The following is a 17,142-nucleotide window of genomic DNA, read 5'->3' as shown; positions in this document are numbered from 1 at the left end:
AATAGCAGTGACGTCGGGGGTGGTGGCACGGGACCTGTATCCCACCTAGTTTTTGAAAAATACGTTTGTTGGAATATTTTCATAGAAAAATGAAACATTCCATCGACAAATCCCTCCCCCCCCCTAATTTTTCAGAATTGGCCCTACAGCAAAATGAAAACACCATATAAAAAACTAAAATAAAACATCATGTTAACAGTAATCCGAAAAAGCATTTTTTAGTGGTTCTAATTGAAATTTACTTAACAAGCTTCGAGTACATACTTTTTCGGCATGAAGGACCCAAGAATGATTTTGACTTCGTTTTCAAGAACAAAATCCAGAGGCAACTTCTTGGCTTTGTTTGGTTTTGATGAATCGGCTCCTTTCTCAATTAAATAGCAAGCAATTGCGAGGCCAATAGCATCTAATCGACCTTGTTCTCCTAAATCGCACCATATCTAGAATACAATCAAATTATTTTTAATTTTATAATTAAAATATATTTTTTAATTATATTAAATATTTCATTAAATTTTGTAATTGATATAATATATATATATATATATATATATATATATATATATATATATATATATATATATATATATATATATATATATATATATATATATATATATATATATATATATATATATATATATATATATATAATATAATATATATACATAAATTAATAATCTTTGGGCGAAGTATCGTAATCTACCAAGTGTAGCTAGCCTATGGACCTATGAAATTTATAAGAAATGCTTACGGTCAGTTCTCAGAAAAGCTAAAAGGGATTACTTTAATCAAAGGCTTGCCGAAAGTGGGAAGGATGGAAGCAAAGTGAGGAAGACACTTAATTCAGTGTTACGACCGAATAACCAACGGCCTGAACTACCATCCAGAATTACGCTTGATGGGGAAACCTTTACTGAACCAGCATAAGTTGCAAAAGCTCTTCTACCTTCTTGGCAAAAATTGGAGAAAAAACGGCTAACACAGTGCTACCCCCCAGAAATTCCAACAAGGATTTTTTGGGCCCAGCGTGTGTCAAGTCGATTGTACTCATTCCTGTAAATTCAACAGACCTTTCGATGATTGTCAAAGCTTTGAGGGGAGCATCTGCCTCTGGTTTCGACCGCATTCATTCTAAAGTGTTGAAAGCAGTATTGCCGTCCGTACTACAAACTTTAACACATTTGGTAAACCTCTCTTTAGACACGGGCGTATTTCCATCACTCCTCAAGAAGGCCAGAATAGTTCCCCTCCACAAAGGTGACCCTCAGGACGACCTTTCCAACTTTCGACCCATATCTATTCTTTCGGTATTTTCTAAAGTGTTTGAAAAACCTATGAAGTACCAACTTTACTCTTTTCTGGAAACTAAGGGATTTCTTAACCAACGGCAATTTGGATTCAGACCCGGACATTCGACGGAAGATGCTCTGGCATCACTGAGCTTATTCATTAATAAAGCACTTGATCTGGGACTTGTCCCGACTGCTATTTTGCTTGACATAAAAAAAGTGTTTGACAGTTATGGATTATGGGATTCTATCAGGTAAACTAGAGCACATTGGAGTTAGAGGAGAGGCTATACGATGGTTCCTGTCTTACCTTAGTAGCCGGCGTGTTTATATAGAAGAAGATCCGCTGAATGACACCATTGTCAACTTCGGTGTGCCGCAAGGCTCAATTTTAGGCCCACTGTTATTCCTGGTTCATGTGAATGACCTAAGTTGCGTTCTGAGCCTAACTCCAGGACTTCACGGTGCTGCAAATTATGTTGCGACCTAGAAATTTCGAGCAACGATAACATATCGGATGAACTTGTAGCGTTCGCGGATGACACTACAATGGCCTCCTGTGACACCGACATGTCAGCGCTCCGGAGTAAATTTGAGATATCTTAGAAGAAACTTACATTTGGATGGATGCCAATCGATTTGTAATAAATGTTAAAAAATCTTGCGTTCTCTTCTTCTCAAGGATTGGAAATTTTCGCCCAGAAGTATCGAGAATAAAGGCTTCTCAGAACAATCAGACGACCAAAAACTGGCTATGCCAGGTACCTAGGTGTACTCCTTGACGAAAACCTATCCTTCGTACATCACATCCACGCTGTGGAGCTGAAGCTCTCCCGTAATCTTGGGATTATCAGGAAACTGAAACACACATTCTCTCAAAAAACCCTTCGTTTACTTTATAATGGACTTATCAAGCCTCATCTGCAGTATTGTGCGTCAATTTGGCAGTCAACATTTACATCCCACCTGAAAAGGCTTAATTCAATCCACAAACGTGCCCTGAAAATAATCGGAAATATGGACAATTTTCTTTCCCGTGAATCACTTTATCATTTATCATGCTCAGTTATCGTTTTCAAATTTTTGTTCGGATTTCTTCCATCAGCACTCCACAGTCTATTCCAGTTGGTATCGGAACAATATCCTAAGAACGCGAGATCTACCTCAAACCTTTTGATGAGACGAACACCTACAGTACGGTAAGATTTTGCACCGGACGTGGCGTGCGCGAAAGTGTGGAGCGTGCTTCCACAAGAGGTGAGATGTAAGAGCTCCCTTGGGTCTTTTAAAAATAAATTGAAAAAATATCTTATTGAATTTCAAAAAAAGAGTCAATTAATGATTGAGATTTTTTTTGTTTTTGTTTTAAAAATTATTATCATTATTATATCGGTTTATTTTTAGTTTTTTATTTATTTATTATTATTTTGTAAGGTTAAGGTAGCTATGCTCTCGGGGAGAAAGGGGAGAATCTCTTAGATAATGAATTGTATGGATAAGGGATGTGGTTGTGTTGAGGAGTAAGGTGAGAGTCGTAAAGCTTGATTAGGAGGAATCGTTATTTTTTTAAGGGACTCAACGTGCATTTTTTGCATAGAGAAGTTTATTTATGTTTAGTTATTTCTATTTTTTTAATAAAACCCGATTGAATTGAATTGAATTAAAAAAAAAATTTAACCAGATGGAAATATAGGAATCATAAATGGAAATAGAAAAACACGGAGAGATTAAAATATTAAAAAACTATTTAAATTTTAGTTTTATATTTAAATTTATTTAAATTTTAGTTTAAACATTTATTTAAAACATTAAAAGTTTTTTCTATATTTTCATTTGTTTAATTTCGATAATATATATATATATATATATATATATATATATATATATATATATATATATATATATATATATATATATATATATATATATATATATATATATATATATATATATATATATATAAATTTGAAATCAAATTGTCTTTATTTCGAGTTCAGCTGGTAAATTGCCATATATACCAGTATTTAATTTTAGGGTTGTGTGTTTTAAATGTTTTACATTTATATATACATATATTACATATTACATTTATATTACATTTATATATAAATATATATATATATATATATATATATATATATATATATATATATATATATATATATATATATAATATATATATATATATATATATATATATATATATTAATATAAAAATGTAATATAAATGTAATATGTAATATATGTATATATAAATGTAAAACATTTAAAACACACAACCCTAAAATTAAATACTGGTATATATGGCAATTTACCAGCTGAACTCGAAATAAAGACAATTTGATTTCAAATTTACCAAAAACCAGAAAATAAATACCGTTTTAGAGTGTGCACGCTGGATTTTTGAAAATTTATAACGTCTTTGACACAACTGACACAATAGCAGCATCAAATTTTTATTAGTTTCGATGTAGACGACATTAATAAACCCCTTACCGGCGTCCAAACTACTGAAAATTTTACTTTTTGCCCAGAAAAAAGTAGCAGGCAAGTGGAGGGAATGCACACAAATAACATAGTGATGGTAAAAATGGTAGCATGTTAACAGTAATTTTCGTTGCAGATTTTTTAAACGGGGTCCGAAAAACGTTTGTTAAATAAAAATTTTTTTTTTCTAGATATTAAAAATTTGTTATACTTATTGATTTTTGATTCTCTAAAATAGGGAGTGTTGGGAGCAAATGCCTGGCCGAGTCCACCTTTCTGCGGGCACCCCTATATGTTCAAAACCATATTAGGTGTCAGGTATGCAACATTGTTTTGGATTTATATTCATTTAATGTGAAGTTTGTTTACCTTTTTTTTGTAATGTACTTTAAGAAAAAAGAATAAAAACAGGTACATTTATTTACGTGCTGTCATCCCTAGAATTTATTCACGACACATCGTCCAGTCCACCAAACCCTAGGCTCAACGCCGTATGCAGGGTGTGGTGATAGTTTCAGGTATTCAACCCAACCAAAATTGTTTGTCCAACCCGTAAAAAATAACAAAAATGCATATAAACAAATTTTGATATATTTCTTTGTACCCCCCCCCCCCAACAGAAATCCTGGATACGCCCTTGCATGGACTATAAAAACAATGATTAGAACATGTTTTGATTTTGGACAGCTAATATTTACCGGATAGATCAAAGGAGATTCTTCTTGTGAAAGGGCACCAGTGGTCGTGGCATGTTTCTTTAGAACATAGTGCAATGGGGTGTTGCCTTCTTCATCTTGTACGTTTAGATTGGCCCCATGGGACACCAATAGTTGAACTATAGATGGATGCAACTATAAACATAGAAAATAAAATTAATATAAACTCAAACTTTATAATAAACAAGCTTTAATATTTTTAAAAAGTCTTAAAAGAGCATGATATTTAAAATCCTTGGTCTTTAAAAATCGAAAAAAAAATAAAACTTTTTACTTTGTAAAGAATACATTTTTTGGACGACACGAATCATGAATACTTTCATTAACCATCATAACTGCAGCTACTAGTATTACTCCATCATTCTAGTTGATACTGCTTGGTAGATGACGGTGGCCATCTACTGGCCACAATTTTGGCCCTGGGAAGTGACCCCAAATCTGAAACATACACTTAGCTGATGAACTCTTTTTTGTTGTTGATTAATTTTTTCAAACGTTTTTCAACCGTTATATTCATCCATTCGGTCACTTTCCCCTTAATGTATTGTTTGTTATCTGGGGTTCTTCAATAAGCGACAAAGCTTTATCTTTCTGGGGACCCTGGTTATTAGAAAATGGTTATTTACTTATTTATTCTGGTTTCTAAACATTTTGTAAACTGTTATTTAATTAAAACAAAATATTCTCTTGTATAGAGGATTAAATTATTTCGATCGATATTTGCACTTATTAATCACGACCTGGCTAGGCTACGCGAACTGTATTGCTTTTTAGGTCGATACTTCTCTTTTAGTGGCGTATACGTTTACGGATGCCACTAGAGGAGGGGAGGGGGAATCGCCTCCCCCTAGGAAAAAGGAAGACCTTTACTTTAAGACCTAGTCCCATACGGATTTGGCTACTTTTGCCCTTGGATGTGCTAGAAATCCAAGTCATATTTATTTAAAAGTAGATATTAATACCAAGGCCGTGCCCAAAGGAAAGGTACTGGGTTCAACCCCCTCCCCAAATTTTCGTTCAACTCATAAAAAAAGGTAACAAGATGTATATAAACAATTTTTTAACGCTTCTTATAAAGTTTTCTTACTAATCCCCCCTCCACCCCGAACAAAAGTCCTGGATACGCCACTGCCTGTCGAAGATACTACTACTTACTTAAACTTTATGACTGCTTTTCATTTTGCCTAGAACACTCTATCTGAGTTGGCTAGAAATGATAACTCGTTTGATGCCTTTAAAATAATTGCAAAAACATTTTTAATTTTTGATAGCATTTTATTATTACAATTATTTTTTTTCTTTAACGCTCACGGGAGGTTGATGTGTCTGGTTTAAAAGGAATTGTACATTATTTTGTTTATTGTGCAAGGCACATAGCTCGCCCTTGGTTTTCAGCGAGTATTCAGTTGACGGCTGATTGGTATTTTTCTTTTTAGTGTGTTTCATTTCTCTCATTTTTTGCTTTTGTCTCCTGGTTTCGTCTTTTTTTTCTCCCTGCATTCTCAGCCATACAACCTTGCTCTTTCTTATTTGATGTTGGATGTATTTTTTGTTTGTTTGATTAATAGATCTAACTTAACATATTTTAATTTATTAGCATTGAATCTACTCATTGGATTATTGCTTCCCCCACCCTCTGGCAAAGCTCCTGATGGTGTCTTTTTGTTGACTATAGCAACAATATAGCAAGCAACAAAATAAAAGTAAAAAAACAAGAAAAAATAACAAAATGAAAAAAAAACGAACAAATACAACAAGATGAATTTCTTTAACTACTTAAGAAACAAAAAATTTAGAGATGAATTGAGGGTGGGGGGGGGGGGCAATGTACCGAATTAAACAACGAAACAAACAAAGAATTACAATTCGTGAGCCGGAACAATATAGTTTTTTTTCCTATTTTTCTTTCTAATTGATTTTTATATTATAATAACCAGTACAATAAAATAATCTCTTAGCTTAATCCAGAGCTTAGACACTCTGTAAATAATGGAGAAAGCGCACACTGTAAATAATGGCGAATGGGCGTTGGTCTTCTGACAAAATACTTACACAGGAGGTTGTCAATCCTGGACGCATTGATTCATTAATTCGAAAAGATGAAAAAAGTCCAATTCCATTTGCAACACGGTCTTAACTCAGTTACTAGCTAAAAGAGTTTAAGTCCCTAAGCAAAAAAAGTGCTAACTCAATTACAAAAAGACAGACCATAGGTCTCAAAGTGAAAATACGTACAGTAAAGAATAAGTCGTCAAGTATCCGAGACTCTCTATTTTATTCATGTACTTAATCCATCATAAAACGAATCAGATTTAATTAAGTTCGATGAACTTATTCATAATACCACAAAATTGAAAACAACCATAAATAATGGACTGTCTATAAGTAGAACTGGGACGACGTCAAAGGAAAGCACTGTCTATCCATGGAACTAGAATGAGATTGCCGGAATAGGCTGTCTCTCCAAACTGGCAATACACTGTCAAAATAAACTGTCTATCCATAGGTCATTGAACAAACTATTCCAGCAAAAAGCTTAAGACATTATTTTTGCCGTTCCACAAAATCATAAAAAGATGCCGTTAAGCTATAAGTCACATTTGTCCTTGTCCTTGAAACTGAAGATAAACATGATTAAAAAATAAAACATGAAAACAAATCGTTTTTTCGAGTTTAACCCCCCCCCCCTCCCTCCCTTAGGAAAGATCTTTCTATGTTTCATCTTTGAGCAGTTGCTACTATAGAGGCAATTAACTCACCTGAGACACTGCCAGATGAAGAGGAGTATGGCCTTTGGTATTCGTAATGTTAGGATCGGCTAAACCCCGGACTAGGAGAAGTTCGGCAACTGGACGATGATTATTCAGTGTTGCCAAGTGCAATGGCCCAAATCCATCGTCTTTCAACATATCAACCAATTGACGGGATTTTAAGATAATTTTATCAGCCGCGCTTGAAACAAATAAATTATTGTTAATATCTTAAAAGTAAACTAAAATAAACTAAATAGCAACAAAAAATTACGCACTGTTACGACAAAATGTTACAAGTGCATTGCTTCAGGTAATACAAACCAATTAAGATTCTGGATGAAATACAACAAAAAAAAAGACAGAAAAGTCAGAAATAGTTTTGCATATTTTTGAATAAACTTTGATTTGGATTAAAGCCAACATAACGTCTTTATATTCTAGCAAGACTACGTAATTTCAGTTTGAATGAGACCCATTGTAGAAAGACCACGCAACGAGTAAAAAAAGAAGAAGGTTGAATCTCTTTAAAAGGGTGCAGCACATTACACACTGGCTGTATTCTATTCCAAAAAAAGTATGATTTTTGCAAGAAACACATTATTTTGGTAAGACAAATAAGATTGAATATGTTGGGCTCTTGTCATTGTATCATCTTTTTTTTACTATGTGGGCGTTAATATTCTACATATTTAGCATGCTCTTGAACTATGTAAGATATTATCTACGGTTGAGAACAAAATCGAATCCAGTGCCGTGGAGGGAGGGGGGGTTAGGGGGTTTGAACCGGGGCTACTATTCCTGAGCTAGGTATTATTATTCATATATATTGCTGTTGTTTTTCCAGGCAACACTATATGACGCCTACTTTGGTGAAGAAAATGCTATGATACTATTTCTTAATATAACACTCTTAATTAAACTTAATTTCACACTAAACACTCTTTCCAAATACAATAGTCGCTACCTTGAACTCTCCCCCAATAGGGTATATATAGCCCCATATAATATATATATATATATTCATTGTTTTTCATTGCTCCAGCAACGATCGCACCTCCGTCAACGGGGCCAACTGCGCTTTAGCCTGGATTAAATTGGGATAGGTTGTCTATATAGGATTGTGTGATTTTCTACTTAACCAAATCAAATAAAAAATTCATTTTGACCATTCTCGGTACTTTAGCAGAAGTAGTCTTTATGCAGGATTAGGTTTTTCCAAATCTTGAGGCTGTTCAATTCCAACAACGGGAAGGGGGGGGGGGGAAGCAGCGCGTTCATAAGGAAATTTTGACGGGAGGGTGGGGGCTTCCCCAATGAACAGGTTTAGTCACAATAAATCAAACATTTCGAACATGTTAATAGGTAGCAACATATTCATCAAATGAGAATTACTTGGTTTAAATACACCTGAGTATAAACAGTAGAAAATACACATAGGCCATGGGACAGGTTCTTTATATATATGGCAAGTTTTTTATGGGTCAAGGACCCCGTTGCCTCTCCCAGGTGGCACCGCTGAGGGGAAAGAGGGATGCAAACCAAAAACTAATTCCAATCGCACGAATTAAAATCATAGATTTATTCCCTGCATAAATGAATATAAGAAAATCATAGAAGTTCGCACGGAAGGAAATAACCTGCTGAGACTGGCAAGAATGAGAGATTTTTCCAGAAAGATTAAAAGGATATAGACACCTCTGGAACACCAAGGACACCTTGGCTAGTGACATGGAAGAAAACACGCTAGGAGGTCATAAAAACTCATGATGTTTGCCACCACAAATTAATACGTCTATGGTAGAAACCAACAATTTCCCATACTTACAAATGGTTTCCCTTCAAAGAAGCGTGATGGAGGCTATTAAAGCCACGAGAATTTTTTATAAAGAGATCAATACCAGGACATGCCACTAATAACTCAACTAATTCATCATTCTTTCGACAGATGGCGTCATGTAAGGGGGTGTCGCCAAACGAATCCTAAAAAGGAAAAAAAATTATTTAGTTGCTATCATCAAAACCAAAGAAAGTTCGAGGATGCAAACATCTTCGAAAATCTGCGGATAAAAAAAAAATAAAGAAAGAAAGAAAATAAATCGCAATTTAGCCTTTTCCGCGTTCGAAAAAAACATAAAAAAACAAATAGTAAAATTGATAATAAAATAAGAAAAAATGCAAATATGAAACAATTTGTATCATCAAAGCTCACAAAATTGTGGAGAAAGTCTATAAAATCTTTTATTATTAGCTTTTGACTCTTAGCACAATCAGTTGCAATTTTGATCTATGTTTGATCATTCTATTTGATTCTATTTCAAGGTTATTCTGAGGATCGAGCAATAAATTATGAATAAATTTGGTTAATAAACGACATCAATGCGAAGGTAGAAACAACTTTTTTACTGTAAACCATTGGTTCCCAACCGATTTTGGTCCATGCCCCACCTAGGAATTCCTGAAATCGTGATGCCCCCCTCGTACGATTTAAATTTTGTTATTCAAAATTTTACGTTTATTCACCTGGAGGAAGCTTTCAAGGCCATTAACTTGGTGTCTTTTTTTGGGGCCGTCCTTAGGGCATATTTCATAGTAATAAGAATATTGTCTGGATACAACACTTGTATCATAGGCAGCGCTTACGCTGCCTAAGTAAAGAGCGATGTGGACAAAATGTAATATTTCTTTTTTTCTTAGATCCTTCGTTAGACACTTAGACACTTCGTATAGAAGGATTTGTCGTAGAAACTTCAAAAAGGATTGGAAATTGAGAGGGCTAGTGCCCTTTTTAATAGTCAAAAGTGATTGGAGAGCAACCAGCTCCCCCTAAAGCCAATCATTTCCCCAAACACAATCCAATCAAAATTGAGATAGCTATGTTGTTCAGCGTAGTTGAAAGATCCGGCTATCTCAAATTTGAGATATCAATTATGTTCTCCGTAGTTGAAAGGTACAGAAATCATGTCTTTGAGGATGACGACCCCCAACCCTCCACTGAAGACAGGGCAAGGGTTGTAAGTTATGTCCCGAGGGCGTATAAGGTTTTTTTATAAAAAGGGCAGTCGGTTAAACTTCGGAGAGGGTTCATTGAATGGGTAATCAGAAGTTCTAGTACCCTTTTTAACAGTCAAAAGTGATCAGAGGGCAACCAGTCCCCCCCCACACACACCAATCATTTCCCAGACATATCCAATCATAACTTTGAGATAACCATTTTGTTCAGCGTAGTTGAAAGGTCCAGAAACTATGCTTTGAGGCTGACAACAACCCCATAGCCCTCAGGGCAAAGGTTGTAAGTTACGCCCTGGGGCCATCTAAGGTCTCTATAGAAAGGGTGATTGTATAAACTTCGGAGGGGGCTCATTGGATTGATAATCAAAAGTTATAGTGTTCTTTTTAAGAGTCAAAGTGATTGGAGGGCAGATACCCCCCCCCCCACACACACGTCGTATTTTCCCGAAATCCACCTGATATAATTTTAAGATGGTCATTTGTTGTCGTAGAAACTTCAAAAAGGGCTCATTCGATTTGAAGTTGAAAGGGTTAGTGCCCTCTTTAATAGTCGAAAGTGATTGGAGGGCAACATGCCCCCGCCCCACATCCATCATTTCCCCAAACACCTCCAATCAAAATATCAAGATAGCTATCTTGTTTGACGTAGTTTAAAGGTCCAGAGATTATGTCTTTGAGGTTGAGACAACCCCCCCCCCTATAACCCTCAGGGCAAGGGTTGCAAGTTATACCCCGAAGGCATATGAGGTTTTTATGGAAAGGGTGGTCGTATAAACTTCGGAGAGGCTAATTGGATTGGAATTCAGAAGAAGGCCTTTGAGGTTCACACAACCGCCCAGAGTATGGTTGTATGGGCTGTAAGCTATGCCCCAGGGGAATATTTTTATGGAACGGGTGGTCTTGTGAGCTTTAGAGGAGGCTCATTTGATAGAAAATGCATAGTTCTAGTTTCTTTTTAAGAATCAAACGTGATGGAGGGAAAATAGCCCCCCTCCCTCTACCTAACATCCTCTTTTCCCTAAACACATTCGATCGAAATTGCGAGATATCAATTTTGTAACCAATAGTCCAAAGAGCATACAACAATATCTTCAGTAATCAAATATAAGGAATATTTAGGCGGATGATCAACTAAATAAAAAAAAAAACTATGACCATTGAGAAGGCAAGGGGGTTATCAGCCCTACTAATGTTAATTTTGGCTCGTTTTGAGTTTGACTGGGCTATGTATGTAATTTCTGTTCGTTTTGAGTTTAATTTATTTATTGACAGTGATTTGTGGTAGTTTTACGCTTGGAAGATTATTTGACTTTATTTCTGCTGATTTTTGGCTTAATGGAGCTCATCACTTTTCTTTGAAAAACTTGTTTTTGGGAAAAGGTTTTTTCAATTAATTTCTGTTCGTTCTTTATTGACTTAGTCTTTTTTATGAATAAAGATTATCTCTTTTCGGTTTTTTCTATGAGAATCCATAGTTCGGCTTGATATTAGTATGTCGGGAAAAACTTTTTCAACAATTTTTAATCCTGACACAAATATTATTTTTTAATTTAACATTATACCTCCTCAAGTTGACCTGAAAAATAAAACTGAACATCATTTCCAAAAGAATCTGTGTATGCTCTTTGACAACCTGGATATACTTACACTCTTTATATTTACTTAAATTGTAAGAGCAGAAGTAATAATAGTCCCGGAAGCTTCAACTTAATACCCCCTGTCGTTCTCGATATACTGATGAAGTGTCTTATTGGAAACGATAAAACAATGCCTTTTGATTTATTTTTAAATCAGCATTTAGTTTTAAAGCCTAATGGGCCAATTGCATAATTGGGGGGGTTGGCGTGCCCAATATTCCTAAAGAGATAGTTGCTTGACCATTCTACTGTGCTGAAACAAACGGCTACCTCAAAATTTTGACTGGATGTGTTTGGAAAATCAATCTGCTGGAGAGAAGGGGTGCTTGCCCTCCAATCTCTTTTTACTGTTAAAAAGGGCACAAAAGATTTTAGTCTTTAATCGAATGAGCTCCTTTAAATGTTTCAATGATATTTCTAGCTATTATAGAGTTGTGCTGCCTATGATATTGCTTATATGCCCTTTTGAAAACCTGAATGCATACAGTTGTTTCGTTTAATTGAATCTCGCCCTAAACGTTCCCTAAAATTTTACCTTAATAACCTCAGTGTCATTAGTTACAGTAAGGCGATATATGTAGTGTTGGGCGATATAGGATATCGATATATCGCACCAAATATCGAATATCAAAAGGTAAATATCGATATCGAAAACGATATTAGTTCACCTGTTTCTGATATCTACCGGTGAACATCCAGCAGAAAAGATTCAACATAGAAAATTGTTTCGTAAATCCCAAGAAGAAGAATAATGTATTCAATCCGGTGACTCATATATGCTGATGCACACCATGCACAGCTGTATCCATAAGTTGGTATAACCTGTATTCAAACTACGTTTAGTGAGGGTGGACTTTCAAATATTGCTTAAAACCTCTGAAAGGCTTGGCTAGATAAAATACCTCCTAGGCTTATAGGCCTTGTTCAGATCACCCTCGTCACGATTGCCACCCCCATGCATTCTCAAGACCAGAAAATAATTTGCGCTTTACTGAAAACAAAATACGTTTTAGATGCTTTCACGTTGTTTTTTTTTACTTTAATAAAAAAAAAAATATTTAGACTTTAAGGAATAAATATCAGTATATGTTTATTAAACTGACAATCCATGTTCATTTGTTTTTTTGTTTTTTTTTGTTTTTTTTTTCAGTAAAGCGCGAATTATGTTCTGGTCTTGAGAAGGCCCTATCAGCCCTACTAATATTAATTTTTGTTCGTTTCGAGTTTGACTGGGCTATTTATTTAATTTCTGTTCGTTTTGAGTCTCATTTATTTATTGACAGTGATTTGTGGTAGTTTGCGCTTGGAAGATTATTTTACTTTATTTCTGCTCACTTTTGGCTTAACAGAGCTCTTTTTTTCAAAATTGTGAAGATTTTAGGGAAGTATTACATTTGCCATGTTGAACCGTGAAAATAACTAATACGTAAAATCTGTCAGTAATTTGTCAAATTCGTCATTCATCACCATTTCGTCAAATATAATCACACAATTTTAGGTTTGATAAGCTTTAATTAAAGTAACAGCACCATCAAATCAAAACATTAAATGCCCTCTGGACTCATCATAGGTATTATTCACACTTGAATACCGCGGGATTTGTGGTAGTTTGCGCTTGGAAGATTATTTTACTTTATTTCTGCTCACTTTTGGCTTAACAGAGCTCTTTTTTTCAAAATTGTGAAGATTTTAGGGAAGTATTACATTTGCCATGTTGAACCGTGAAAATAACTAATACGTAAAATCTGTCAGTAATTTGTCAAATTCGTCATTCATCACCATTTCGTCAAATATAATCACACAATTTTAGGTTTGATAAGCTTTAATTAAAGTAACAGCACCATCAAATCAAAACATTAAATGCCCTCTGGACTCATCATAGGTATTATTCATACTTGAATACCGCAACTTTCTCAGATTTTTCTTTTGTTTGTTTCAATATTGTGAAAATTTTAGGGAACTATTACGTTTTTCTCAGTACTGCCACGTTCAACCGTGAAGATAACTAAATCGTCAAATTTGTCACTAAATTGTTATTTGTCACTAATTCCTCACAATTCGCCAAATATAGTCACACAACGTCAGGTTTAGTAAGCTTTACTTAGTACCAAGGACATTAAATTAAATCATTAATTGTACTCTGAATTCATCTTATGTCTATTCTTACCTCAGAATCGCAGTTATCTCAGTTTTTTTTTTTTTTTTTTTTTTTTTTTTTTTTTTTTTTTTTTTTTTTTACATTGATAAGTTTTAATGGAAGTATTACATTTTTCTCAGTGTTACCATATTGAACCGTGACAAAAAGTAATTCATCAAATTTGACAACGCTTCTCGTTCATAAGAATTCAGACATTAAAAATGTGTAGACTCCCAAAGACAACTACAACTTCAAAGAAAATCTATACCTTATTAAGCTGCTTGGTGCCATTTGTGTATAGCTTATTTTTGGCAGATTTTTCCCCCACTCTTCTCCTTTTTTTTGCACCTGCTACTGTCAAGAATTGCATAACTGCATACGGAGGCCTTTTTCATTGAAACTGAAAATTTTGCTTTTTCATAATTTCTTAAAACATATACGATCAAGAAAGTTTCAACTTACCCAATTCATATAATCATATTCCGTTTCCATCATCGTTCGTATTTTAAGTTACTTTACATTTTTTTTTGCCTTTTAAAACAGTCACTTTTTGCTTTCATTCATTTCTTACTATATTTTAGATAGTCCTACGAATACAACATGCACTGAATTGAAACAAAAGACTTTCATCCTGTCTATTACAAGGTGTTAATTAACCATCTTCAATTTGTATCTTGTAAAAGTAGCTGTAATTAAATAATTTTGTAGTATTATTTAGATTTAAAGGCGTTGAATAAATAATGTATTATTTATAAAATTTGTTGTTTATAATAAGTAAATATTAGTTTGGTCTTTTTTTAATAGTTAAAGAGTCAACAAGTCACACCTTGGATATTCTTACTTTGAGTAAATGTGATTTTTCTGAGTAAGTTTGTTTAATATTTAATTTTTTTTTATTATATTATTATACATATTTTGTATTAGCATTTCATTTTTTAATATTCATTCTTTCAAAAACCTTATAAACAATTTTATAGCTACGTCATGAATTTTTTCCTGGTCATGTTATCAATTATTCGAATGGTCATTTTTGCTTACGGCAGGCACACAGCTGTACCAAAGTATTAAATTCCAAACACAAAATCACATACAGGCTGGTGGTTCCTGCCTGGCGAGACCTAACTGATCAATTTTGACCTAACTGATCAATTTTTACCGAACTGATCAACTTTGGTCTAACTGATCAATCACAATGGTTATTTCGCTGTGATTCAGCTAATTATCAGTTATTTAAAGTTTAGTTATTTAGATTATTTAGGGGGGGGCTTTTTAATGGCAGGTCCATCATTAGACCTGGGCACGAGATTTAAAACACTAAGACCCTTACAGGCTAGTTTTTTCTATCTGTGGCCCTAACTGATACCATTTGACCATATACAGTTTTCATTTGATTTTTGTATAGTGTTGCTTAAGATTTGTTATTTTTATTATTTAAGCAGCCATTTTTTTGGGGTTGGGTATAGCAACCCTAGAGCTAGGTATAAAATACAAGGGACCAAAACACATGCAGGAAAGAAGTTCATGTTTAACGAGGACAACCTGATATCGTTTGGTCGTCTACCCTTTCCAATTTGTTTACTAGTTTTGCCTACTTTTGTTCTGTTTGAACTTTGTACTTATTATTCGCAAATATAAAATCTATGATCATGGGTACACCAGCCTGTGATATAATCTATGCGCATTCTCTTGGTTCCAGGCAGGCTTCCTTCAATACTGGATCAATATTCGAAAGAAAAGACCACCTTATTCGCCTTTATTCAATAACGTCCTTACGCCTTTATTCACCCATGAAAATCATTACACTTTTAATTAACATATTGACTGTATTGTATAATGAGAAATACTTGCTTGGTTTAAAGGTTCCGGTGCCCCTTGTTTTCTTAGCTGAGGTACGCTATTGCTTTCACAGCTGAGATTACTGATTACTTGGAGTTTATATAGGTAGATAACCAATAGCGTGTAGCCAAACTCATTGACTTGTCTACATATTCCGCAAATAATATTGTGCCTACTAGAGCTTTTCTCAGCCATCGGAAAAACTGCAATCCCACTTTCTTCGGGGCAGGGATTCGACTTCTGGAATCGCTTATTGTTTTGTTTGGGACAGGGGTTAGCGGTGTGACTCAGTAAGCTCAGGCAAAGTCAACCAATTCCATATGGGTACCTGAAGAAAGCTAGGGGTAAAACAGATAAAGCGTCAGATGATTTGCCCCAACCAGGCATAGCACTACCAGCCGAAGATAGAGTATCCATAGATCGGGTACTTGTGCTACACGGAGCATTGGTCTGCATGTGAAAAAGTTTCTTAAAATTTTAGTTTTTAAAATTAAAAAGAAATTAGCTGACGATTTTTTCGACAATAGCAGCTCCGAGAGCCCCTATAAAATTGTTAGCAAATATTATTAGAGAATTTCTGCAAAGAATCAAATCACTGTCAGAGAAAACTGTCTGGAAAATTGAAGCGCAATATACGAAAATCGACAATACAACAAAGTAAGATTACTATCTTCTATACCATAAAAATTTATAGAGAACCCATGACTTTTTAATATTTCTTACAGCTAGCAACTTTTTTCCTTGATTTCCAACAAAATTCCAGAAATTATTTTCTAAGCTAGAAAATTATTTTCTCTTCTTTTTTGTTTCCCGTCCGATTACTATATTTCTGGGAGTTATCATTGGACGTTCGAGACACGGTTAGTATACAACAGTAATACATTTGCAAGGCATGCCTGTTGTAAAATTTAAAATCCCAACCAGACTTCACTTACCTGCATATTCAGACTACAATTAAACTTGATCAGAACTTTGACGCATGCCACGTGTTGCTTATTAACTGCTATATGAAGCGGCGTACATTTCCCTTTGTTGATTGCGTCAATTTTGGCACCTTTCATCAAAAGCATTTCCGTTAACACCTCCTTGTTTCTAAATAAGTATAGTAACTGATAAGATAAGTATAGTAACAAATCAAAGAAATAAAATATAAATATAAACAAAAAATATAAGAAATACAAATTTTGACAGAATGAAAAAGAGAAAAAAAAGGAGAGAAGAAAAATCAAAAATATCTTAGTTATCGGGCCAATAAAGCTAAGTCCGGACAGATGA

General features: G+C 34.4%; 1 protein-coding gene across 1 annotated transcript in view; it reads right to left on the bottom strand.

Moving 5' to 3' along the window:
- LOC148954076 (E3 ubiquitin-protein ligase MIB2-like) overlaps window positions 1-17,142 on the bottom strand; it is a 104,898-nt gene that overhangs the window by 12,080 nt on the left and 75,676 nt on the right. Inside the window, 5 exon segments of the mRNA XM_089085819.1 lie at window positions 265-440; window positions 4,478-4,630; window positions 7,255-7,447; window positions 9,074-9,228; window positions 16,803-16,959. Of these exon segments, the coding sequence (XP_088941945.1) occupies window positions 265-440; window positions 4,478-4,630; window positions 7,255-7,447; window positions 9,074-9,228; window positions 16,803-16,959 (834 nt within the window).

This window comes from Artemia sp. Qi Xiang Cuo, chromosome 3 (assembly GCF_049724085.1).
Source record: "Artemia sp. Qi Xiang Cuo chromosome 3, ASM4972408v1, whole genome shotgun sequence".
Taxonomy (NCBI): Eukaryota; Metazoa; Arthropoda; class Branchiopoda; order Anostraca; family Artemiidae; genus Artemia; species Artemia sp. Qi Xiang Cuo.
The sequence above is the reverse complement of the archived record's forward strand: the minus strand, read 5'-3'. Positions and strand labels throughout refer to the sequence as shown.